At 38.5% G+C, this 25,980-nt stretch overlaps 1 protein-coding gene across 1 annotated transcript in view; it reads left to right on the top strand.

Annotated features, from left to right (window-relative positions):
- LOC100918091 overlaps positions 1-25,980 on the top strand; it is a 37,925-nt gene extending 11,945 nt beyond the window's left edge. The window contains exons 7-11 of the mRNA XM_031947454.1: positions 13,499-13,546; positions 14,149-14,502; positions 15,195-15,458; positions 15,839-15,892; positions 19,699-25,980. Of these exons, the coding sequence (XP_031803314.1) occupies positions 13,499-13,546; positions 14,149-14,502; positions 15,195-15,458; positions 15,839-15,892; positions 19,699-19,817 (839 nt within the window). The 3' untranslated portion in view covers positions 19,818-25,980. The remainder of the gene's footprint in view (positions 1-13,498; positions 13,547-14,148; positions 14,503-15,194; positions 15,459-15,838; positions 15,893-19,698) is intronic.

Genomic DNA, 25,980 nt, shown 5'->3' with positions numbered 1-25,980 from the left:
ACCTAAGCCCTGTTTGATTCCTGTTCTCTTACCTTCTAAAGATTCCTATGTTCTGTGTAGACCCTATGTGAAGACCTTGTTCCCCCAAGTTACTTCTTGGCAGCTATAGTGTGGGATAGCAGAGCTCTGCTATCTCCTCTGAAACAGTTCACTCAGGAAAAACTGAATTAATAAAGGATTGTAGAAGGGCTTTGATGGAGGGTTAAGGGCAAAGTTAAGAGGGTACCAAGGTCAGGGAGAAAGCTGTAAACAAAACAGCAGTTTGGAATGTGCTCATCCTACTCAATTACTCCCCCTGATTGCCCCTCACACCCCTCTTTCCTTACCTCCTGACTCCCGGATTAACTTTACTAAACCTAGGTATCATCATCTTCTACCCACAAGTCCAAAATGGCTGCTTATCACATGATAAGGCAGAAGCTTCTAGGTCTTTTGAAAGCAATTACAAGAGAAATGATGTTTTTTTTTTTTTTCCTGAGGCAATTGGGGTTAACTGACTTGCCCAGGGCCACACATCTAAGAAGTATTAAGTGTCTGAGACCAAATTTGAACTCAGGTCCTCCTGACTTCAGGGCTGATGTTCTAACCACTGAACCACATAGCTGCCATGACCATTTCTTGAAAGAAAATGAGTGTGATTATTACTTTCATTCAGAAACAATATTGTAGAGGGTTGAAACTCTGAAAAGATGTACTTGAATCTGAGACAGCAGAGCACTTAATGCTAATTAACTATTCAATGTGAGATAATGGTCTGTATACATATATTTAGATATGATGGTGATGTGATGGCTCTCCTCACTATTGGTGCTTGCTGAATGTGTGGTAGTGAGGCAAGGATTGGAGGGCAGAAGGAAAAAGGTCAGAGTCACTCTGCCACAGTATGAGGAGAGAGGCATCAGGCTCTGGACTCTGGAGTCCAGGATTCATCTTTGGCAAGCCACGTGGCAGCTTGCCTGCCTCCTTCATTTCTCCCCTGAAGACCAAGGACTTTGATTGATCCTGACTCTGACTGATCCTGAGGCCCTCCAAAGAGCTAGCCTGGACATTATACAATATTGGCTATTATGTTTCCCCTAAATTTGGTTGTCTTTCAGGGCTCTCTTTATATCATTGTAATTATTGCATATATTTTTCTTTTTTGTCTGCTTTCTTCACTCTACATCAATTCATGCAATTTTTCTCACAGTTTGCTGAATTTTCACTTTCATTATTCCTGATAATACAGTAATATTTCCGTGCATTCATATACTAGCATTTGTTCAATAATTTCCTATTCAGTAGGCACATACTTTGTCTCCATTTTTTGCAAGTTCTCAAATGAAGTTTCTATGAATATTTTGGCATGAAGGGATCATTTTATCATTGACTGAGAGACTCAGCAGTGGATTTATTAGATTAAAGCAACTTTTCTTGCTTGATTTTTCTAATTCAGTCTTTCCAATATGAACTATTTCTATCTTTCACTACACAGATATATTTTTCAAATTTGATGTTTGTAAAGTGACTCTTTTGCATGTTTTAATTTGAATTTATTATATTATTTGGAATATTTGTTGAATATCAGACATGAATGTGTATTAATTCTCTAGGCTTTGAACATTAGGATTTTATCCAAGAAATTTCAATCCATATCTTCTTCCCTTTTCCTAGATAATTCAGTATGTTATACAGAGACAGAATGACACATGGACATTAGAATTAAGGGCAGGTAACAGAGGAAGTATACAAAAATGTGGTTTGTTCATCTAGATTTGTTTAGCAAGTTCTAATGGTTGGATAGGTGAACGGACTTTCCTATCCACTCTGCAACAATTATTAGCTAATACTTTTGAAGTGAATAGTTCCATGGTAATCATGACTTCGTTACCACTAAAAGATGGAAACAAAATCCAATATATACATAACTCATCTTTGTAGTAAGATTTGTTGAAAGATAGTGTTATTGCAGAGAAGTACAGTCAGTTGGATTTCAGGAAGCTAGAGAATATTAAGAGTGTCAAGTGTTTCCCAGAACAACCTGGAATATTTCCAGATGAAGGAATCATTCTTTCAGGCCTGTGGGGTTTCTTCTGGTCAAGCACCAACATTTTTCATCATATTATTGTTGCTCTTGAGTCATTCAGTCATATTTTTTCTTTGTGGCCTCACAGATTTGTCCATGGAGTTTTCTTGGCAAAGATATTGGAATGGTTTCCCATTTGCTTCTCTAGTGTGTCTCCAATTTTACAGATGAAGAACTGAAGCAAATAGGGATTAAATAACTTACCTAGGGTCACTTGTATGGTAAGTGTTTGAGGCTGGATTTGAATTTAGATTTTACTAACTCTAGGCTCAGCATTACTCAGTTGTCTTTCATATTATTGTACTTATTATATTAGTTGCTGTTCTGGTTCTCCTTGCTTCAGTCATCATCAATTTGTAAAAATCTCTCCTTTTCACAATTACTTATGACTGTACTAGCTTTCTCCACATGAATATAAGCACTTGTCCACATGAGGGGAAACAGGATAGTTTTTAGACAGTAGTGTCATTTGAGATTGGGTTGCTGCTGCTTTTATATAGAAGAGACTCTGCTTGTGGTGTTAATCCTTATCAGTGAGACCTTTACTCTTTAAGTGTTCTTAAAGATTTTTTTTTATAGTAGCCTTTTATTTTTCAAAATATATGCAAAGATAATTTTAAACATTCACCCTTGTGAAAACCTTGTGTTCCATGTTTTTCCCCCTGTCTCTCTCCTCTCACCCTCTCCTCTAGACAACATGTAATTCAATATTTCCATATTTCCACATTCATCATGCTACACAAGAAAAATCAGATCAAAAAGGGGAAAATGAGAGAAAAAAACTGAGCAAGCAACCACCAACAAAAATGAAAATACTGTGTTGAGATCCACATTCAGTCCCCATGGCCCTTTCTCTAGATGCAGATGGCTCTCTCCATCGTAAATCTATAGAAGCACATCTTTTGATCTAGCAGTGTTACTACTGGATCTGTATCCCAAGGAAATCATAAAGGAGAAAAAGGACCCATATATGCAAAAATGTTGTAGTAGTTCATTTTGCAGCAGCAAAGAAATGGACAATGAGAAGGGGATTGGCTGAATACATTGTGGTATATGAAGGTAATAGAATATTATTGTTATATAAAAAGTGATGAACAAGCTGATTTTAGAAAGCCTGGAAAGATTTATATCAACTGATGTGGAACAAAACAAGCAGAACCAGCAACACATTGTATATGAAGCAGCAAGAATTAAGCACTAGCTTAATTCTACTCACTTCAGTCCCAATTGGTAGAGATTGTGGTGGAGATCCATTTCTTCCTGACTGGGAAAACTACTCTTTGAGACACTGAGTAACAAATTATATCTATATCTATCTATATCTATATCTATACATATACATATATATTTGATCATCTATAAAAGATTTTATTTTTCTCAGTGGTTCAGTGATCCAAGGTAGTCCCAATAAACTTTGCATAGAAAACTATCTGCATCCAGAAAGAGAACTATAGAGACTGAATGTATGTCAACACAAGCTATGTTCATTTTTTCTTTTTTTTTTTCTGTCATGTTTTTCTCTTTTGTTTGTTTTCTTTGACCTGAAAATTGTGGATTTTGGCTGTGGTTCCTGGACAGTTTTACTTTCGAGTTTCCTTTAGGAAGTGGGCAGTGTATTCTCTCTATTTTCACTTTTTCCTCTGGTTGGAAGACCTGAGAAGTTTTCATTGAAAACTGCTTGAAATAGGATGTCTAGATACTTTTTTTTTTAATCATGGTGTTCTGATAGACCAATATTTTTTAAAATTTTATTTCCTTTCTCTTTTCTAGTTCAGTTGATTTTGCAAAGAGGTACCTTATATTTTCTTCTATTTTTTCAGCTTTTTGTCATTGTGTTAATATTTCTTGTTGCTTCATGAAGTCGTTGGATTCTCTTTTGTCCATTTTAATTTTGGGGGAGTTTGTTACTTGGGTAAGATTTTATACCTCCTGAGACAAGTGATTCTCTTTCTTATTCTTTCTCTACTAGTTCTTATTTCTTTTCTAATTTTTCTCTGTCACTCTCATTCCATTAAAGATTTTCATCCTCCTTTAAAAAACCCCAATAACTCTTGCTTCATCTGTATCCTCAGTGCTTGACATATAGTAGATACTTAATAGATACTTAATAAATTCTTATTGACTGACTAGCTTAATTCTACTCACTTCAGTCCCAATTGATACAAATTGTGGTAGAGATCCATTTCTTCCTTAACTGGGAAAACTTTGAGACACTGAGCAGCAAATTTTAGAGGCATGTGAAGCTATTGAAGAAATACATCTCCAAAGTTGCATAAGTATTCTAATATTATATTATAATCTTAATTATGACTGGGGAGGAAGGATAACCTAGGTAACAGCAACCTGTGTATTTTCAGGACAGGGCAGTTCTTTTCTAATTTAAAATTTTAAAACATTTTGTTTTTGTATCATTTACATTTCTCAGTATATTCCTCTTATCTCTCCTATTCAGTGAATCATCCTTTGTAAGAAAGATTTTAAAAGAAAGTAAAAAAAGAATCTAGAAAAAAGTAACTAGAAAGTGTCAAAGATTGTAGAATAGGAGAAAGAAATAAAGCTCAGCTTTCCCCATAACTACTTCAATAAGGATCTTAGAAGAGTACAGCTCAAATAATGATCAGGCAATCTATGAAAAAAAACCATGGGACATCATTTTTTCAGTCCAAAGTTGCTAATTTGTTTCACAAATGAGTGACCAGGGTAAGACTGTAGAATAGGGTTTGGCCTATAACTTTGTTCTTTTGACCTCAGAGATATATCTTGGCTTCAGCCCAGGAGCAAATGACCATGACTAGGGCTGTAGGACTAGAGGTCAACCTAGTTTTGTTTCTCTGAGCTTACAGTCTCCCACTTAGTTGACAGGGGTTAGAGCCAGCAATTGTCTCCTGGAGCTCTACTCATGGACAGGCCAATAGTTGAGATATTCTGCTTACTTTATTCTGCATAAATTCATGTCATTCAATGTTTTTCTCATCTTCATAGCCCTAATTTCATATAATTCATAAGTTAGGCTATTCCTCAATCTATTTCTAGTTTTTTGTCACCATAAAAAAAAGCTTAATTCAAAGCTCTAACAACAGTATTTTAGTGTGCTTGTCATTTGGAAGCCCTTCCATCATTAACTCTTTTTAAGTTTTGTCATCTTTGCTAATTTTCTGAGTATGAAAAGAAACCTCTGAATTGTTGGATTTTTTACTTCTCTATTATTAGTGTTTTAAAGCTTTCTTTCATATGCTTTTTCCTAGCTTGAAATTCTTTAGAGAATTGTTGTTTTATAAATATTAGGTATACCATTCTGGACAGCAATTTGGAACTATGCTCAAAAAGCTATCAAACTGTGCATAACCCTTTGACCCAGCAGTGTTACTACTGGGCTTATATCCCAAAGAGATTTTAAAGAAGGAAAAGGGGCCTGTATGTGCAAAAATGTTTGTGGTAGGTCTCTTTGTAGTGGCTAGAAACTGGAAACTGAGTGGATGCCCATCAATTGGAGAATGGCTGAATAAATTGTGCTATATGAATATTATGGAATATTATTGTTTGGTAAGAAATAACCAACAGGATGATTTCAGAAAGGTCTGGAGAGACTTACATGAACTGATGCTGAGTGAAATGAGCACTCCTGGTCGTGCTCACTTCAACAACAATACTATATGATGATCATTTCTGATGGATGTGGCCATCTCCAGCAATGAGATGAACCAAATCAGTTCCATTAGAGCAGTAATGAATTGAACCAGCTATACCCAGCGAAAGAACTCTGAGAGATGACTGTGAACCACTACATAGAATTCCCAATCCCTCTATTTTTGTCTGCCTGCATTTTTGATTTCCTTTACAGGCTAATAGTACACTATTTCAAAGTCTGATTCTTTTTGTACAGCAAAATAACTGTTTGGACGTGTATACTTATATTGTATTTAATTTATACTTTAACATATTTAACGTGTATTGGTCAACCTGCCATCTGAGGGAGGGGATGGGGGAAAGGAGGGGAAAAATTGGAACAAAAGGTTTGGCAATTGTCAATGCTGTAAAATTACCCATGCATATAACTAGTAAATAAAAAGCTATAATAAAAAAAATATTCGCTATAGAGCTAATAGGAAAATTGTTTATTGGACCTGTACATCCTTTGAGAGAAACTAGGTATCTTCAGTTATGAGTCTCTATTTCCTCTAAAAGAGACCCTCTTTAGTCTCTACATGCTCCATATAGGTTCAAGCATTCTTTGTGGGGATCTAGCATTTAGTGTAAAGAGGACTATGCATCACCTGGAATGACAGATAAATTCTTTAAGGGGCTTATGCATCCTCTCTAGAGACCTTCTAAAGACAGCTACAATATTTTCATGCTAGTATATGTTCTGTTTAGCCTCTGCCTGTCCTGTAGGGACCTACATGTCTTCAATAATGACTTCTGAAGACTCTACAAGTACCTATGAAACTTCCAGAAGTACTTCCCCCAGGGCCTGCCACAACTGGGGTTTAGGGTAAACTATTTGTCACTGTGCTGATTTAAGTGGAAGCCACAGTGACACAATCTTAGAAACAACTGTGGCACAAACTAACCAGCTTGTTGGAGGGTGTGTGTGTGTGTGTGTGTGTGTGTGTGTGTGTGTGTGTGTGTGAGATCACTGTGCTTCATTCTTACTCAGATTTGAGTACTTTCTGACCTTGGGGAGCTTACTGGGGTACTTTGATTCTTTCCCCCTGAAGTGAGCAAATTCTATCTAATAAGGCAGTACATTATTATATAAAGGTTTCCTATTTAGTCAGAGATTGGTCAGTTTTCCCTTTGCACTTTTTTCTTCTTCTTTTTTTTTTGTATATACTTTCTTCTTTTTAAAATTTTTTTATTATATCTTTTTATTTACAAGACATATGCATGGGTAATTCTGTTCCAACTTTTGCTCTCCTTCTCCCCACTCCCTTCCCTAGATGGCAGGTAGACCAATACATGTTAACTATGTTAAAGTATATGTTAAATGCAATATATATATATATATCATATATATATACATATATACTTATTTATACAGTTATCTTGCTGCACAAGAAAAAATGGATTTAGAAATAAGGTAAAAATAACCTGAGAAGGAAAACAAAAAATGCATTTTCATAATTCACAGTGAATGGGGTACTTATGAATAGAAGGAGGAGAGCCCAGTTAGATGAAGTGGAAAGCTCATGAGTTACCTCTATATCTAGTTCATATTTTATTATTTTGAATAACATTTATTTGTTTCTAGTTTAATTTTGAATGTAACTGGTGATGCTGCTTGAAGCTGCAGGCTTGAAAGTGGGAGTGAATCTGAAAGTCAGATTCCTGACCTCAGATGGGTAATTCCAGCACCAAAGGCACTGCCTGTCTAACTTTGCCCATATCTATGATGATTTTTTTACATTTCTGAATTTTTCTTAAACAAAAGGAAAAATAAATTCAGTTGCTTTTACTTTAGCATTACAGTGTGAGCTTCTGATTTAAGCTTGTTGTGTAAATGGTTTTTCTTTTATTCTAAGTTTCTTTTGTTATTTATTTATTTATTTTTTGTTGCAGAATTCATTTCAGTAAGCAAATTTGCTTCATGATGTACCCCAAGGAAATATAAACCTTTAGGTCACTTTGTCTTTGTGAGGAAGGCATTACTACCCTGCTGCGCATCTCTATCTCTACCTCCACAGTTTTGCTACACAACAGTACATTTCCAAGAGCTGTAATCCATAAGTTTATATATATGTAACCAAAACAATAAAAATTTATTTTTTGGAAGAAAAAAATGAAGCTATCTTCACATGGTCAGTGAAAATATTGTAGCCCTTTAGGAAAGCCACTCTAGAGGGACTGAAAAGACCATTTGGGTGATGGCTCAAGTTGAGTGAAACATGGCTGGGAAATTCAGTTATTGCACTGTGTAATTAATATTAGGATACACAGTCTTTTATATAGACTTAAGAATTCAAACCATGTCATCTGGGAAGGAGGCAAAAGGGTTTCAAATGTCAAATGAAATGGAATAAATGAAACCGAAGGAATGAATAGAATGGATAAATGAATGAAAAAGACGTAGGACAAAATGGTCACTCTTACCAAGAAAGGGAAATGGCTATTAGAGTAGGAATGTTTCCCAGAGTCTATAGATTAGAGGGCAGGCATTAAGGGGATGGCAAATCTCCAGAACAAAGTCCAGGCTAAATAACCTACAGGAAGTAGAAATATATAACAAGGCTAAAGGATTCCTACAGTGAGATTCTATGCTGAAATATGTTTTTGTTTTTGTGCCTGTGTAAGGGTGGGGGGATTTTGTAGGGATTGATTTATATGCCCATGTGGTTTGTGACTTCTGGAATATACTTTGCATAAGGAAAGAATCAAGGTCCCAAGTAGAGCTGCTTAGGAAGAAGGGAGCTCAGAGGGAACCCAGAGATTCACATAGTGTTTTATTAACCAGAAGTAGCTGCTATACCTTCTGGAGCATTGACATGAAAGAAGACTTGCTGAGACTCACCTATACGAGGAAGCTTCACAGCAATCAGTAGAAACATTTGGGAAATTCTTACTATCTCTTTAAAAAAAATTCCTCTATGTATGTATGTGAAATCTTGCATTTTCTTTGAGAATTAGCCCTTAGTAAACTCAGTTATCATCGGACTTTGCAAAGGGGAATGAAGGGGAATGTTCTTAGAGAAGGACATTGGAAGAGTAGTGATGAAGACTGAAAGAATGACATGGGAGATGAACATTAGTCAGATTTGCTAAGTTTGGCAAGTATGTGACAGTACGAAGTAAACCAAATTCTCTTCTTCCTTTTCTTGTGGATTGGAAGGAAACAGAGGAACATTCACAATATAAATAAAAGGATAGATGTGTGAGAAAATGGACTTTCAAGCATGCTGCTGGATGAACACAGAGACTTTAATTGTGGAAATGAGACAACAGAAAGCATGAATATTAGAACTTTAAGACTTCAGGATAATGCTAAGAAAAACTGATTGAGAAAGACTGACATAGTAGTTAAAGGATGGCTTTTTTGTAGGCATATAGAGGTTCTACATATAGAGGGTTATATTCTCTACTCCTTTAAGGTATTGATGTTATAGCTATATATATTGTAGATCAGAAAATTATCTTATATTCCTTGACCAAGATTCCTCTTATTTCAGTTTGGGGTTAGAAATATAAAATTATTAGAATACATAGAATATTTTATAGAATGTAGAATATATATATATATATATATACATATATATAATTACACACACACACACACACACACACACATAAATTTAGAAAGGCCTGGTCACTCATTGCATCCTGGGTCATCACTAGTCATTTTGACCTTTGTCTTGTCACTGGACTTTAATGATCACGGAGGAGAGTGTGAGGCTGACAAAGACTTTGTGCAGCTCTGCCCTCCTCATATCCAATTCATGCACAAGTCAAGACATGACCCTTTGTGATGTAATTGGTCCTCTTTGAGAACAAAGGATAAACAAAAACAATTTATAATATTTTGTAATTCTATCACAACTTGACCTGTACTTTGTACTCCCATCCTGAACTCAAGGAAATTTCCAAATATAATTTGTGCCTCATTTCCCATTAAGACTCTTTCTTTCTTCCAATTTTGCCATGTGATAAATGGAAAATAAACTCATATTACACTTTAAAATATATTTAATCCAAGAAATAATATTTCAAAAGACTCGGTATAAAAGCTTTCAGGGCATTGACTGAAGTTTAGCATTAGTCATCCCAAAGCCCACCAGCAACTGCTGCCTCTTTTAAGAGATAGGGTCATAACTTCATTTTTGAAAGGTCTTGGCAGCCAGCCACTTGCCCTGTGTACTATGTAGTATGAGTTTTAATTTTTCCTTTTTCTACTCCCTGTCTTCAACACCTATAATCAAATAAGTGGCTCCCTATTATTTGGAAGAGTTGCTTGTGTTTTGCAGTGGCAATCTCAAAGGTTCACCATAGATCAAAGGAGCATAAAATCTCATGCTTCAGGGAGAGTGAGGAGAGAGTAGAAGCAGCTGAGAGGAGCAGGGCTTTTGTGGGACCTTTGATCACAATGGAAAATATAGACTACACAGTAATGCATCCCTTGGGAAGGAATAAGTTCACCAACTCCTCCTCCACCAACTCTAGCTCCTATGATTCTAGGCCCCATGAAGTGACCCTTTCACCATGCCATCCCTATTGTGTCTTAGGTGGAATTCAGTTTAGTTTAAGCATGGGGCCACTATGCCAGCAGTTAAGATGCTGTCATGGCTGCCCAGGAGTAGAGCGTGTGTGTGTGTGTGTGTGTGTGTGTGTGTGTGTGAGAGAGAGAGAGAGAGAGAGAGAGAGAGAGAGAGAGAAAGAGAGAGAGAGAGAGACAGACAGAGACAGAGACAGAGACAGTGACCGAGAGACAGAGAGAAGGAGAGACAGAGAAAGACACAGAGACACTCAGAGAGACACAGAGGCAGAGAGTTTCAAGCAAAATATCAGGAGAGACTCAAAAACAAGGAAAGTTAATTTTTTTTTCCCCCAAGAGATACTTAGGTCCCTTGGAGGTCAATGCATCTTATCTTAACTATGCATCACAAGAATCTGCTCTGTTTCCTTTTTTGCCCTACCTTCAAAGAATCATAAACCCCATGCTTCAGGGCTGTGGATCAGAGTGAGGAGAGATAAGGAGCTAAGAGGGGCAGGGTTTTGGTGGGACTCTTGATCATAGTGGAAGGTATAGACTACACAGTAGTGCATTCCTTACAGATCATACTACAAAAACCTCTATTTAGAGATGGAACCTTGGGGCTAAATAGAATTAGCAGAGACTTCCAGGAGGAGGAAGGAGTATTCTTTTTGCTGGGAATTCTTATTCTATTCATCACTATAGACAAGGCCATAGGATCCAGACACTGAGTCCTTTGAACTTTTCCTGAGAGATTGGCAAATATTGTCCTGAAGGATTCAAAGTATAGGCCAGTGAACTTGTCTTTGATCCCTGGGACAGTTCCAGAATGTATCATGAATGAGATAATTATGCACATTTACATAAGGTAGTGAAGCTCAGAGGGATCTATCAGGTAATTATCAAGTATAGGTAAAGTCAGGTTACTAATTTGGCTCAGTCTACTAATGGGACATTGACTAGAGACAATTAAACTAGAGACAATAAAACTTTTTTTACATGGGGTATCAAGCAATCAATCAATTGTTCAATTAAGTAAGAGTCATCTGACATTTAAATTCATGATGGAGATTATAAGATAGAGGCTCTGAGGGTGCAAGGTACACTAAATCACTGCTGAAGGGTAAGGTCTCATTAGCCAGTGACCAGAATGATTTATGATTTTTCAAGGCTAATGGGAAAATACTTTACACATGTATGTACCACAATGCCTATCAATGAAGGGCTTGTGTATGTGTATGTAATCTCAATATAAGTTTATTTCTGCATTTGGTCTATAGTATATAAAGAGTCAAAATTTTGAGAATTTTGAGAATTGGAAGGGATCTCAGGGACAATGTAGTTTAACCCATAACCAAGAGGTATCCTATAACATATTGAGCAAGTGATCAGTCATTCAATAAGCATTTATGAAGCACCAACTATGTGCCAAGAGCTGTGCTATGTGCTGGGAATACAAAGAAAGACAAAATTCAGTTATTTTTTTCAAGGAGTTCACAAACAAACAAATATGTATAAATAGGATTAGATAGAATACATTAGAGATGACCCACAAAGGAAATTACTTTAAGTTTATGGGAGGAGTGGAAAAGGTTTCTGGTAGAAGCTTAGATTTTAGTAGAGTTCAAGAGAAATCAAGAGCCAGAGATGAGGAGAAGAGAATTTCAGGCACTGGGAACAGCCTGGAAATGTCTGCAGTTGGGAGTGTTTTGTCTGAGAAAGAACAAGAACACTAGTGTCACTGGAGTACAGTATATGAAGGGGGGTAAGGTGTAAGAAGATTGAAAAGGTAAGAAGGGGCCAGATCATCCAAAGATTGCTCAAAGACCTCTAATGAGATGGAACACATTTGAAATAGCCTATTCCACTTTTGTGTAGTTCTAATTGTTAGGATGAAGTAAGGAAGAAACGTCTAAATTGTATGATTCTGAAAAAGTCACTTAATCTCTCTCAGTCTCAGTTTCATTATCTATAAAATGGGGATAAGAGCATCTTCCTCTTTTATCATGAGCACCAAATGAGATAATGTATGTAGAACACACCATTAAGCCTCATGCCATATAAACCTATTACTATGAACTTTTTCTCGAGATTAGTCTAATTTGCCTCTTTGAAATCGCTATCCGTTGCTTTTACTTTCTGGACCCCCACAAAACAAATCTTATTTCTCTTTATATGATAGCTTTTCAAATAATTGAGCAAAGTTATCATGTCCTACTCTGAGTCTTCCCTTCTTCCAGTTTAAGCATTTCTAGTTCCTTCAATCATTCTTCATATAGCAGGAGCTCAAGGCTCTTCCTAGATGCCCTTCTTTGGACCCTCTCCAATTAACCAATGTCCCTTTTAAACCGGGGTGCCCAAACTGAGCACAACTTACTATTTATTTAACACAACATCAGTGAGCTTTTATGAAGGGATAATTTAATTGAAGATGCAACAAGAACAAACATAAAAATTCCTTCTTGGAACCAAGGAAGCCTCCTCCACATGGGGAATTTCCCTCAACAGAGCACAACAATGCATTGTCAATGTTCCAGTTCCCCATTTCACAAATAATGAAAATACTAAACAGCACAAAGAGAAACAGATTCCTGGAATTCTTCACTGAACTATTAATGATTCTTGTGAGTCCAACCATCCAACCAGCACTGAGTATATCTAACTCTCATCATCTAGTTTATATTCTTTATCTTTCCCACAAGACTAGTGTGAGATACGTTATCAAAAAGTCCTGCTAAAAGCTCTGAGAATCTGGTCTTCATGGGATCTTATTAAAGAATGGAACCTGAAGGGATCTTTGAACCTGCTTACACCTGCCTTTGACCAGAACCCAATTTGAGTTTCATCAGTTTTTAAAAATCAGTCCTATTATTTTGTTGACATAGGGAACTCTCAGTGAGGCCATTCTTGATGCAGATCAAGATCCTTGGAGACTCAGTTTTAGAGAGTTAACTGAGATATTGAAGAGTTAAATGACTTGCCTAGGGTCACATTCAGTTAATGCTGGAGTCATACTTTAGCTGAGATCTCCTGACTCCAAAGTTATGCTGTTATGCCATTTTGTCTCTCAAAATCCCCCATTTTACTGGGGCTTCATGAACTTGTTGGATTCTCATAAGCCTGACACCAGCTGCTATTGGCGCTCACTTCCTGGATCCTTCTGTTATCTTTCAACCCACTTCCTGTCAATTGATACTCCCCTTGCTCTTCCCAAGGATGGAGGTTTAGGTTTTCTCCTGTGACACAGTGAGCTCAATGGAACAATTTTGGTCTTGGAACAAAAGTGACTGTACTTCCACGTAAGTTTCCATGTTTCTAACAGGGGTGGGGGAAGATGGGCAGGGGATTCTATTCCATTGCACCCCTAAAAACTACAGGATTGTGGGAAGAATCTTGGATTGGGTTGATGATCTCAGCCATCCTTTGGCTAAGCCTGAGGTGGCTATGTGAGTCAGTTTCCTCAGACAGTCCTGTCTCCTAATGCTAAAATATCCCAAAGTCATCCCTCCCAAAACCTCTAACACATGCCATTCTCCAAATCTTTGAGTCCCAGATCTAAGAATCCAAAGGCATTGGATTTCCCCCTCTCCTGATCCTAGGCACTTTACCTTCCAATCCCAAGAAATTCCCCAAACTGGTTGACTCTGGGAGCTCCCTTCTATTCAACCCTATAAATAGTCCTTGAATCTTATCAGTGACCATGTTTGTCTTTTCTTTTGGCTATGGGGCTTATGTCCTCAATTTTCTTCTTTATGATATATCTAAATATTTGTTACCTAAGGTCCTAGGGGAGGAGAGAAGGGTGTAAAACAAAATGGCATTTAAGGACTCAAGATCTTCACTCCTAGGAGGAGGATTGGGTCTCTCTTTACTCTGCCTCTACCATCCTTTTCCTATATAGGAGATGAGACACTGCTGAAAGAGTCAGGGGGAAGCCCACACCTGACTGGAATGACACTGAGCCTCAAGTGCCAAGTATCTGGCTTTCAGTTGAACACAAGCAGACTGAGCTGGTACCTTTGGGCCCCTGGACGTACCCCAATCTGGCTGACCAACCTCAGCAGTACATTTTCAGAAGCCAGAGAGAACTACGTCACCTCTAGCAGGGAAGACAGCAGCAGTCAGATTTTTCTCCAGATAAAGAATCTTAGCCTGGGGGACTCCGGCTACTATCATTGCACAAGGAGGGTGGGTGATGGAGGTGATACAGACAAGCTGATCTTTGGTTCTGGGACAAATGTGACTGTGGACCCTAGTAAGTATTTCTTCTGTCTCTGCTATAGGGAAAAAAAAACATTGTGAGACTAGGACTAGTTGTGGGTCACATAGTTGCTAGTGCCCAGACTTTGCCCAAGATCCTTCATTTCTGTATCAGAGTGCTGTGTGAACATGCACACCTAGTGCATCCACTCTGGGTAGTAATTCCTGGGGCTAGACTATGGAAGATGATTGAAGGACTTTGAGTTCTTGTCATTATAAGGCTAATGGACTTGGGACACCCAGATATGAAGTCCAATGAACTGTTAGCCACAGTGGAAGCTAGGACTGGGATGGGGGGAAGTTGGGAGAGAGAAAAGGGGCTGTGTTCTGGGGTAGTACAGGCATATGAGCTAGGGATGTGAGAGCCAGCCTTGACGCTGGGGCTGAGGTCTACTTTTCACAGTTATTTGGTCACATGAATTCACTTCCCATGCATGGGGGTTCAGGTGAGAGAGGGCTGGGAAATAAGGGTGAGGTTTGTTTTTCACAGTTAACTTGGTTTCATGTGTTTGCTCCCCACACAAGGGGCCAGACCAGGGCTGAGAGGGGGCCAGGAAGTGGGTGAGGTTTGCTTTTTACTGTTATTTGGTCACATATGTGCCTTGCCACATGTAGATCTGGGTTGCACACTTGCAGGATGCTTTGTAGGGGCCAGCTGAGTGACAGGAAACTATGGTTTGATTGCAGGACCTCGGGCTCCTCTGTCACCCAGTGTGTTCCTGGTGAGGAGTCAGGATGCTGTGGCCTGCTTGGTCATTGACTTCTATCCCAAGGAACTCCATGTGTCCCTGGCCTCTCTTAGGGCCTCAGTCTTAGCCCAGTCCCTCATTGTGACTCCCACAGCCCATGGCACCTACAATGCCATCCAGATTGGCAGGATTGGTGAGAATGAATCAATAACCTGCTCAGTGCAGCACCTTGGGAAAGAGACCCTTGTGTCCTTCCAGCCAGGTATGAGCAGTCCCTGCAGGGGATGGTGGGTGCTTGTGTTTTGGAACTATTTTCCATATCACTGAGGGGTAAAAACAGGGGCAGGATTAGGAATCGATGGAAAATTCTATAAAGGGCAGAGGAAGTCCCTGGTTAGGGAATAGGGGCCTGGACTGGGCTAGGGATCCTTGGGTAAAATGGGCTATTCTGACCAGAGTTCCTCACTGGGTGTGTGTGTGAGAAGAATCCATAAATAATGGATGAGATTCATGGGATAGACAAGGGGGGAGCCTGACTGATGAAGGGATTTTGACTTATAGAGGCAAGTCCTGGGCTGGAGGAAAAAGTCCCGGGCTCACTGGATCCCAAAGCTGTGGCTGATTATATCTTTCTAATTTCAGACACTGGGATCCTTCTTCAGCTAAAACCAACCTTCCAATACCAGGAACTCACAGGTAGGTAAAAGGTGAAAGAAAAAAGGATAGAGAAAAAGAGATTGAACTTAAGCAGCCTGATCAAAAGGGAAACAATTTGACCAGTATGCTAGTCTTCACATTTCCCACTCTTGACAATATGACCAACACAGAGCATGATACAAACTACCTAGATAAGTATTAGTTCAGGACTCAGAGTGTAGTATGCAGAAGAGCTCAGTGTGAGTAATGACTGAAGGAGTGGAGGAAGTGATGGCCTAGATGGCCTTCAGAATATGTGAAGATTCAAAATCCAGGGAACATGACAGTTCAGGGCTCAAGATGGGGAGTAGCCTTCTCTTCCTCCCTGGTAGCTCCCACTTCTCCTTTCTCTGCTCCTACTTTTGGAATGGTGAGTCAGAATGTAGGAAATCTCAAACCTGAATTGACTTCATTTATTACGGATTTATATTATAGCATCTCACCTTGGCCATCACTTCGAATTTATATTTACTTAACTCTTCATTTGTCAATATAGTGGATAGAGGGCGGATCTTCAAATCTGGATTTCAATCTCACCTCTAATATATACTGGTTGTGTGTCCATGGGCAGTTTATTACTTTAGGCTACTCTTTAACATGACAATTTACATAGTAGGTACCAACTGCCTTGGTGAAAGGAGTTACATCCAGAATTTTTCTTTACTAATAAAATAAGTTTTGTCTTATTGCCATCTTTATTTCCTATAGTAATAATTTTAAACTTACTCTTCTTTACCCCTTCATCAACTCACAACTCTCACAGGTTTGGAAGACAGCTTGTAATTTCCCTAAATATCCTGAGGCTCTCCTATGTGAGCATTCTCCCTTATAGTCCTCCAACTCGTGCTCATCCCTTTTTAGCTTCATTATCTCCTCCCAAACTCTGACCAAAGAATAATATTTGCCAATATTTACTCCACACTTTAAAGTCTTCAAATCATTTTACACATACACACCATCTCATTTGAGCCTCATAAATGCCCTATGAGGGAAGTATTAGAGCTATTGCCTCTTCCCCCTCTAATAAATGAGGAAACAAAGTTTCAGCGAGATTTAATGATTTGTCCATTATTACACCATTGGTAAGAAGGCAACTAGTGACTCAGTGGATAGAGCACTGGATCTAGGATTAGGAAGACCCAAAGTTCTAGCCTCAGACACTTTCTATCTGTCTGATCCTGGGCAAGTTACTTAACCTCTGATTGCTCGACAAAATGTATCCACTAGAGAAGGAAATGGCAAACCATTCTAGTATCTTTGCCAAGAAAATTCCAAAGGATGTCATCAAAGATTAGTCATGATTTAATCTTGAATGAACAATAGCAACAACACCCAGTTGGTAAAAGTTAGAAGCTAGATTCTAACTTGCTATCAGCTCCTCATTTCAGGAAAGTCTTTTGGTGGTTGTTGAGAATAAGCTTGAGTGATGAAAAACGTGGGGCAGGGAGACCCAAACAGAAGGCTTAATAATAGTTTTTCTTTACTAAGTCTAGCACTCTTTCTAATTCATCATGCTGACCATGAGGAACTCCTAGTGCTGTCTCTGTAATTAAGCCCATCTCCAGTAGCCTCCTCCAGAGCTTTGCTCTATCCCCAATGTCTCCTTTACTCCTAGCTCCTTTTCTCTGATGATAAACTTGGGTCTTCTCGAACCTTTTGACCTTAATTGCTTACTTGCTCTATGGACACTCTTCTCTTCACTGCTAAAATTCTAGGAATTGTTTCCATCAACTCTCTAATCATTTTCTCTCCAAGCCCTTTACATCTTTTTTTTTTTCATACTCCCCTCCTTAACACAGGGAGCTTTTTCAGTGTCTTTCTAAGCAGAAACTGAGTCTCCATTCTTCTTTGACATCTCTGAAACTTTTAATCAACATCTCTTCCACTGTCTTCCAGGGACACTAGATTATTTTTATTTTTCATTGCCCTTTCTAACTGCTCCTTCTCTATCTTCCTCTCTGAATACTCTTTAGTGTGGATATTCCTTAAGGGCTAATCTTGACTCTCTTTCCTTTTAAAAATTTCATTCATTCCCCTGACTTCACTACTAAGTCTCTGCTAGTGACTCACCAACCTGTATCTCCAGACTTTTACTTCTCTTATGAATCCTCAAAACCACATCTCTAAATTCCTTTAGAACATGCTTTCCTGCATAGAGCATGGGTCCCTCAAATTTAACATGTCTAAAATGGAGTTCATTCTCTTTTCCCCTATTTTTGACATTTCTCCTTGTTCTGTTGCCTTTCAGCTCACCCCTTCTCTTATGTTGTATCTTTGGGGTAATTGTTGATTCTTCAGATATCTTCAGTCTTATATCTAATTAGTCCCCCAAATCTTGCCAATTCTGCTTCTACAACATCTTTAACTACTGTCTGCAACTCTTTATTCTTATTGCCATGTTCCTAGTAAAGGTTCTAATTATCATTTTCCTGGATTGCTGAGATATTCCCCATATATATCTTACCAATTCTGCTGTCTCCTCCACATTACAATACAATCATCAACTAATCTTCCATATATAGGGAAGATCACATACAGACTTTTATGTATATGTATATGTATACATATACATGTGTATCTATATATAAATGCATGTATAATAATTTCACTCTGTTAAGAAATCATAAAAAATAAAAAAAAGAAATACAAAAGAAAAAAATTTTAAAAAATAAAGAAACCATTAGTGGTTTTCTTTGGTTTCCCATATAAAATGTCCAAATCTGTTGTTTGGCTATCAAAGTCCTCTACCATCTGATGCCACCCTGGTATCATTTTACTCTCTTCTGTACATTCTAATCTCTCATCAGTCTGGCCCACTCATGGCCCATTGAACATACCACATGTCTCTTCACTTCCTTGTATTTCTCAGGTTTTTCCATTATGTCTTAATAACATTTCAATGTTTCCCTCTTGGTTTGTGAAATTTGCCCATCTTTCTAGGTCACACTGAAATTCTATCTTATCCTTTAATTCTTCAATTGAAGCCCCTATTCTACAGTGACCTCCCCCCTCAAACTTCAGAGAGCACCTTGTTTTGCATTTCTGTAATGTATAATATCATATATTATCATTACCATTGTTTGTACCTTATTCTCCTACTAGACTGTTAGTTTTGTGGAAACAGGTACTATGTATAATCAAAATATTGTATATCCCTCAGCACTTAACATAGTATTTGGTGTTCATTTTAATAAATGTGAGTTCAACAATCTCACATGAATGAAATAATGAAGAAATCCAGGGTTCAGAACTTGTAATATCTTTCTAAGGATTGAGAAGAAGAATGAGCCAAATTTTAGAGTTAGTAATAGTCTCAAGATGAGAGGTAATAACCCAGGAATTTTAATACATAATCATCCAGGAAAAAGGTGCAGTAGCTCATGTTCAATGTTTGTGATAGCTCAAGACAAAAGGTTGAAAAAACCAAGTCATCAAAGTGATAGCTTCAGGCTCAGTGTGTGATAACCCAATGCTCAGAATATGTGGTGTCTTAGAGTTCAGTGCCTGGGAGAAGCCATTGTTTAGGGTATGATTTCCCCTGGGCTCAGATTCTGAGATGTCTCTTGATTCAGTATGTTTGATAGCTAAAAACTAAGCATATAATAAAACAACATTTAAAGTATGTCATGGTATGCCATGCTAGGGCGAAGTATTTGTGAATATCCATCATGTATGTAATATTCCCTCCCCTAGAGGCAGTTGACAACTGGGGCTTATTTACTCACACAGTTAGATCCCATCATTGATTCCTAATGCAGTTCAAAGATTCCTTTCTTCCTGACCCCGACCTTTTCTTCTGTTATCAGGGAAATCAGGACCCAAGCAGAGGAACCAGGTGCTTCTCGGATTGCTGGGCCTGAGACTGCTATTGATGAAGACCCTGGCTATCAATATTCTTTTCACCACCATGTTCTTGATCTTTTGATCTTACTTCCATTTCATGGGATGGAATCCCAAATTATTTCATAATTCTTGTTTGTTATGTATTCCCTCATATTTCCAACCATCTATCCTTCCAGTTTCTCATCTTATTTTCTTTTTTCTCAGTCTCCTCTCTGTCCCTTCCTCTCTTCCCACCCTTACCTCACAATCTCATGCCTATTCGCCTACGAATTTCATAGTCTCCTCTCTACCTTTATTTCCTCTGTTCTCTTAGATAATTCTTTATTTTCCAAGTCTCCTCTTTAGCCTGTTATTCTGTCTCTATAGTGTCCCTTCTGTGGGTGGAAAAGGTGAAGTTTGGTCTCTGGTCCCCTGACTTGACTTCTAACGTTTGCTTTCCCAGAAGCCTAGGAAACTCTGAGAGACACAATTTGGACCTTGGCATGACCAATTGAGCCCCAGAATGATTCTAGTGATTCCAGTATGAGATTCAGAGTAGTATTTCTTCAGCTTTTGTCCTTTGAAATAGCCTAGGATTTTCCTTTCTTTAGATGTAAGGATATGGAAGTAGAAATAAGTCAGAGTGTGTTTGTGGTCAGATATTCACAGCCCAAGTTCCCCAGGTTTCTATAGTTTGGGGAGCAGAAACACTTTCCCCTACTATCTTTTCCCTATATGAAGTTTATTTTGGGGATATTACAGCTTCCATTTCATGTTCATGGGATTATGGCCATGTGCGCTGCTTGAAGCCAGTAGGGCCATGTCCAATGACAGAAGGTAGGCTTTGAAAGTTGAGGGCCTGTGGGGAAGAAATCCAGCCTCACCTTCCAGTGCCTACCTTCTCTTACTATATCCTTGGGGAGGCCACTATCCTTCATTCTTATAGTTGAGGAAGGAATCACAGGGGGGAAGGGTATTAATTTCCATCAGGATGGATGTGGGTCAAATATAGGGAGAGACTTCCTGGTGAAAGATTTCCTTGAGCCCCAAATGCAACCTATGTCGGCTCCCTTTCCCAAGGCTTTTCTTGAGTTAAGAAGTATAAGGATGCTTTAGGAGACAACTCAAGAGCCTAGATTTCTTCTGAGATAAAGATAAATCTAATTTGAGTTCTATGCACCCTTAAAGATTCAGTGTTAATGCTGTATGTACTATTGTTTCTCTGGTAAGAGAGGAACCAGAAGGAGGGCTCAGGAAGTACATACTCCTAGAAGGAATCTAGGAAGTCAAAGGGGTCCAGGCTGAGAGAGTGGAGTGGGAGACAAGGATACATGGCCAAGAATGGGATTGCAAAGGACAATCTGTCAGGCTAGAGAGAAAAGAACAAGGGGATAACTTGGGGTCCTAGAACTGAGCTCAGCCTCAAATGCTGACATTCCCTTGGAAGGAAAGAAATAAACATTTACTAAGTGATTACTATGTGCTGGGAATCACACCAAACTTTGGAGATACAAATATAGGCAAAGAAAAAAGACAGGGCCCTTCCTTAAGGAGATTCCATTAGAATGGGAGAAGAGAACATATGGAAGAGAGTAAAAGGGGAAAGAAAGGATGAGGACTCTCAAGAGCACAATTTTGAAGTATAAGAGTCTGGAATAGAGCTAAGAGGAGAAAAAAGGCCAGTCTGAATCCCTCCCAAAGAGGGATACTCTAAGAGGAATTCACAAATTCTTCCTAATGGAGAATTCAAAATGGAGACTCTAGGAGTAATTCACCAATAGGAAAGGAGGATGAGCCCCATAGAGGCGTTTTCAATTTGAAGAGATTGTAAACACATTAGGATGCTTTAGGGTGAGGAGGCTCCAGGTGCTAAAGGAAGTTACAGAATGAGACACTGTTGGGAAGACCATAAGCCAAAAACAGGCCCCTTTTTCCCAACAACAAAACCCCACATATGAATAATGAAATGTTCAGGGATTAAACTCATTGAGAGATGATGCCAGAGGAGTCTGGGTCACAAAACTGGCACACTACCTTCCCTGAGCTCCATCAAAAAACCTCAATCATCTGAGGCTCATCAAGGGAGAAACCTGAAAAACTTCAGTGTGGGTACCAACCAACTGTGATGAGTTTGCCATGCTGGAAGTGACAATGAGGATGGGGAATGAAATTCTGGCCACATGGACATGTCAACAACTTCCTTATTCATGTTTCCTGCCTATATTCTGAGCCATGTTCCCCTCCCTTGCTCCTCTCCTCATGTCATTCATTCATAAACCAGTGCATTCAAAGTTTTTCTCAAGACTCTTGGTCCAGATAAGCTGAGGCTCACATCCCATTCCTTCATCAAAGGATGATTGTCCCTTCTGTGCACCTTCCCTATCCAACCCTGCTTGTAGGAAACAAAAATTAAACTTCCCCTGATTGTTGGAGCTTGTAGCAGCTCAGAGTTGTTAAGTAGTTAGATAGAAGGCAGGAGGCAGCTTGCTCCTCTTTCCAGAAGGAATCCTGACCTGGTCCTAACCTTTGGTTAAACTGATAGAGAGGGCCCTCCCAAAGAGTATAAGAATCAGTTATTCTGCTCTTGTTCAATTTTTCATTTTTAAAGGAATAATAATAATTAAGATTAATATTACACTTATGTGCCATTCTGCTAAGCATTTTACAAATATTACAACCTAAGAGGTAGATGCTATTGTCACCCCCATTTTACGAATGAGGAAACTGAGGTAAATGGATGTTAAATGATTTGGCCAGGTCTGAGGTCACATTTGAACTCAAGAATTCTGGACTTCAGGCCCTTCACTCTGTCCATTGTACCATTTAGTTGTCCCAAGCCTTGTACTCTTTGTTTCTACCTGGAGTCAAGTTCTTCAAACTGATACTGTTGACTAAGAATGATAACCTCAGCATCTCATTAGAGATGGATCAATAAGGATAGGGACCGAAAGAAACTAAGTAGAGGAAAGGAGGCTGTCTTCTTTTTTTCTTAGTCTCCTCTCTCCCTTCCTCTCTGCCCACCCTAACCTCACAATTTAATGCCTATTCCCCTAGGAATTTCATAGTTTCCTCTCTGCCTTCATTTCCTCTGATCTCTTAGATCCTTTTTCATTTTCCAAGTCTCCTCTTTTGTCTATTATTCTTTCTGTCCCTACAGTGTCCCCTAGGGATTTCATAGTCTCCTCTCTGCCTTCATTTCCTCTGTTCTCTTAGATCTTTCTTTAATTTCCAAATCTTATTCTTTTTTTTCTACCTGGAGTCAAATTCTTCAAACTGATACTGCTGACTGAGAATGATAACCTTAGCATCTCATTACAGATGGATAAATAAGGAACTGAAAGAAACTAAGCAGGGGAAAGGAGGCTGTCCTCCTTTCTTCCCAGTTTCCTCTCTGTCCTTTCCTCTCTGTCCACCTAACCTCACAATCTCATGCCTATTCTCTTAATGCGATAAAGAAAAAAAGAGAGAAAATAGTCTGACTTTTTTAGGATATAAAAGAGGAAAGGATGACAGGAGCATGCTCTAGATTGCCTATAGGTTGAGAGATCCATCCTTAACCCCTTTGGAAGTTGATCTTTTAGAACTGAGTTTGAGGAACCATGGAATTTGGAAGGTAAAACTCTCAAAGAGTATGAGGTGGGTGGGAAGTCAGACAATATCAGGACCCATTGGGATTGTCCACTCTCTGCCGAAGTGATTTTCAAGAAATGTATATCTGACTCTGATCTTCTCAGTGCCCTACTCAATAAACTTCAGTGACTCCTTATAATCTCCAGGAAAAAATACAAATGCTTCTTTTGGCATTTAAAACACTTTACGACCTAACCACTTTCTACCTTTCCAGTCTTCTTACCTTTACTTCCCTAAGTGTATTATATGATCCTGACACAATGGTCTCCACCCCACTTCTCTTCATGTTCTTTTACTGGCTGTCCCCTATATCTGCAATAATCTTTCCTCAAGTTCATCTCTTTTCTTCCTTAGCCTTCTTTGAGATTCACCTGGATTCCCATCTTCTTTCTGCAAGAGACATTTTTCAGTCCTTCCTAACCACTCCTTTGTAGACAATACCTTTCTGAATTTGTTTTCCATTTATATGGGAAATAATAAAGTTGTTTGCATGTTGTTTTCTCCATTAAAATGTGAACTCTTTGGGAACTGGGACTGTGTTTTGGCCTTTCCCCGATCTTTGGTTCTTAGCATAGTTCCAGGCTTATAGTCTAATGCTTAATAAATGCTTCTTGACTGACTGAATGGAAATTCCCCACAAGCACACTGGTTGAAGGACTGTATATTCCACTTTATAGTATGGGTGCAGACCTTTCACAACTCCTTTTTCTTAAGGAAATGAGAAGAAGCACATCTAGTTCTTATCACTAATCTAGGCTGTATGGTGGAATAGGCACCGTCTAAGAATGCAATATTCTTCCAAGGAAGTGAGTGAGGTACAAACCATATTTCTTTAGTGATCTTGAGAAATGCTTCTTAGATGGCTTTTATGACCATTGGACAATGAGGCTTGTCATGTTAACCCTATTGATGGTGAGTTGAAAGACTTGAGAGTCTTGACCACTAATCTTTTGAGGCCTTTGTAGGTCCAATGAATTACCTAAGTGGGACCTCAGCAAGAGGCTGCTATCCAGTGGGTAGATAGGTCATTGCAAATACAAATGATCCCAAAGGGGCCTTTTCCAAGGAATATAAAGCCGTCTTATGAACTGATCTCCTGAGGTAGGTAATCCTCCCAAAGATTTCTCGAAGAATCCCAACAACCCCATGTAGCCATTCCAGCATGGCTAAAATTATCTAGAGCTGAAATGATCTGGGAGTGCTATCTGCTTTTATTCATGACCCCACTTGAGGAGATTTAGGACCTGATGCTCATGAACCTAAGGAACTGAGCTCATGCAGATTTAGGGCATCAGGTCCTTAAAATGACTTTATATGGTGCAAGCCAGGAGTGAGAGGTCCTGTCCTATGGGAGTTAGAGATGTGGCTATTAAAGCCTGATCTCCCACTGGAGATCTAATCCAAGGCATGTGAGAAGTAGGTGGTGAAGTGGAACAAGACTCCCATACAATTAGCATAGTTTGGAGGAATCACCACCTTGGAAGCCATATCTAGCATTCACATGATGGTTGGACATCCTGGTGGTGATGGTCTATCAATCTTAATTGATTATTGAATCATCATCATCATTCATCACCTAGTGTTTGAAGGCTTGCAAAGAGTTTTTTTTTTTAGTATTATATTATTTTATATGATACCCATATATATTATTTAATATAACCCATGTGGCAAACCTGTGAAGTAAATGCTAATAGTAATGCCCCCATTTTTTACAGATGAGTAGGAGCTGAGAAAGGTTAAGTGTTTTGGCCAAAGTTACAGATCTATTAAGTTGCAGATCTATTAAGTTAAAATTAATTAAAAATTAATTAAAATTAAAGTTACAGATCTATTAAATGTCTAAGAGAGGATTATAACTTAGTCTTACTAGCTCTAAGTCTAGCATTCCATCCCCTGTGCCTCTTAGTTACTAGACAATTTAAATAAACAGGAGACTGTTTTTGGTAAGGAGATAGGTATCAAACCCCAGGTGGTCCTAGTAAGTAGAACTTAGGCAAGAGATACTGGATCTACTGATTCGTACCCAAGTCATCAATCCTAAACAACACTATGTCTTGAGAAGATAAAAGGAAATCTCTGCAGTAATTGATGAGATGAAACAAGCTGGGATCCCGTATATACCAATTCTTTTAATATCCTGCTGAGCAAAGTAGATAACTTGTAATTATCTCACTATGGTGCTCACAATGTCTGGATTTGTGGAGCAATCTCTAACTTGAGATGGAGTATCTCAAATTTTTAGAGAATGATATGAGATCATTGATCTAAATAATATCTTCTTGCTTTTCTGGGCACATCCCATCACTAAGGGGAGAAATAGATCTGAAATAGCTACATGAATTGCTGTATCTTTGCAAGCCATCAGGTGGCACTCTAATATTGAAAAACATCAGCTCTTTTTCATTAACGTGGACCATTCAAGTCCATGCAATCCCTTTGTCTCTACCAACTTTTTCCTCATATTGCTTTTCCAAATTTGTATCTAGCCTATGAGTATGCCTGAATTTCCATAATTTTCATAATTCATAACTCATTTGTACTACATCTTATTTGGTCCATGGTCTATATTTCAGTTCTTGTTATGAACCCAGTAGGACTATTAAGCCATATTTTGTTTAAATATGTTTACTAAACGA

The sequence above is a fragment of the Sarcophilus harrisii genome, chromosome 1 (genome assembly GCF_902635505.1).
Source record: "Sarcophilus harrisii chromosome 1, mSarHar1.11, whole genome shotgun sequence".
Classification (NCBI taxonomy): Eukaryota; Metazoa; Chordata; class Mammalia; order Dasyuromorphia; family Dasyuridae; genus Sarcophilus; species Sarcophilus harrisii.
The sequence above is the reverse complement of the archived record's forward strand: the minus strand, read 5'-3'. Positions and strand labels throughout refer to the sequence as shown.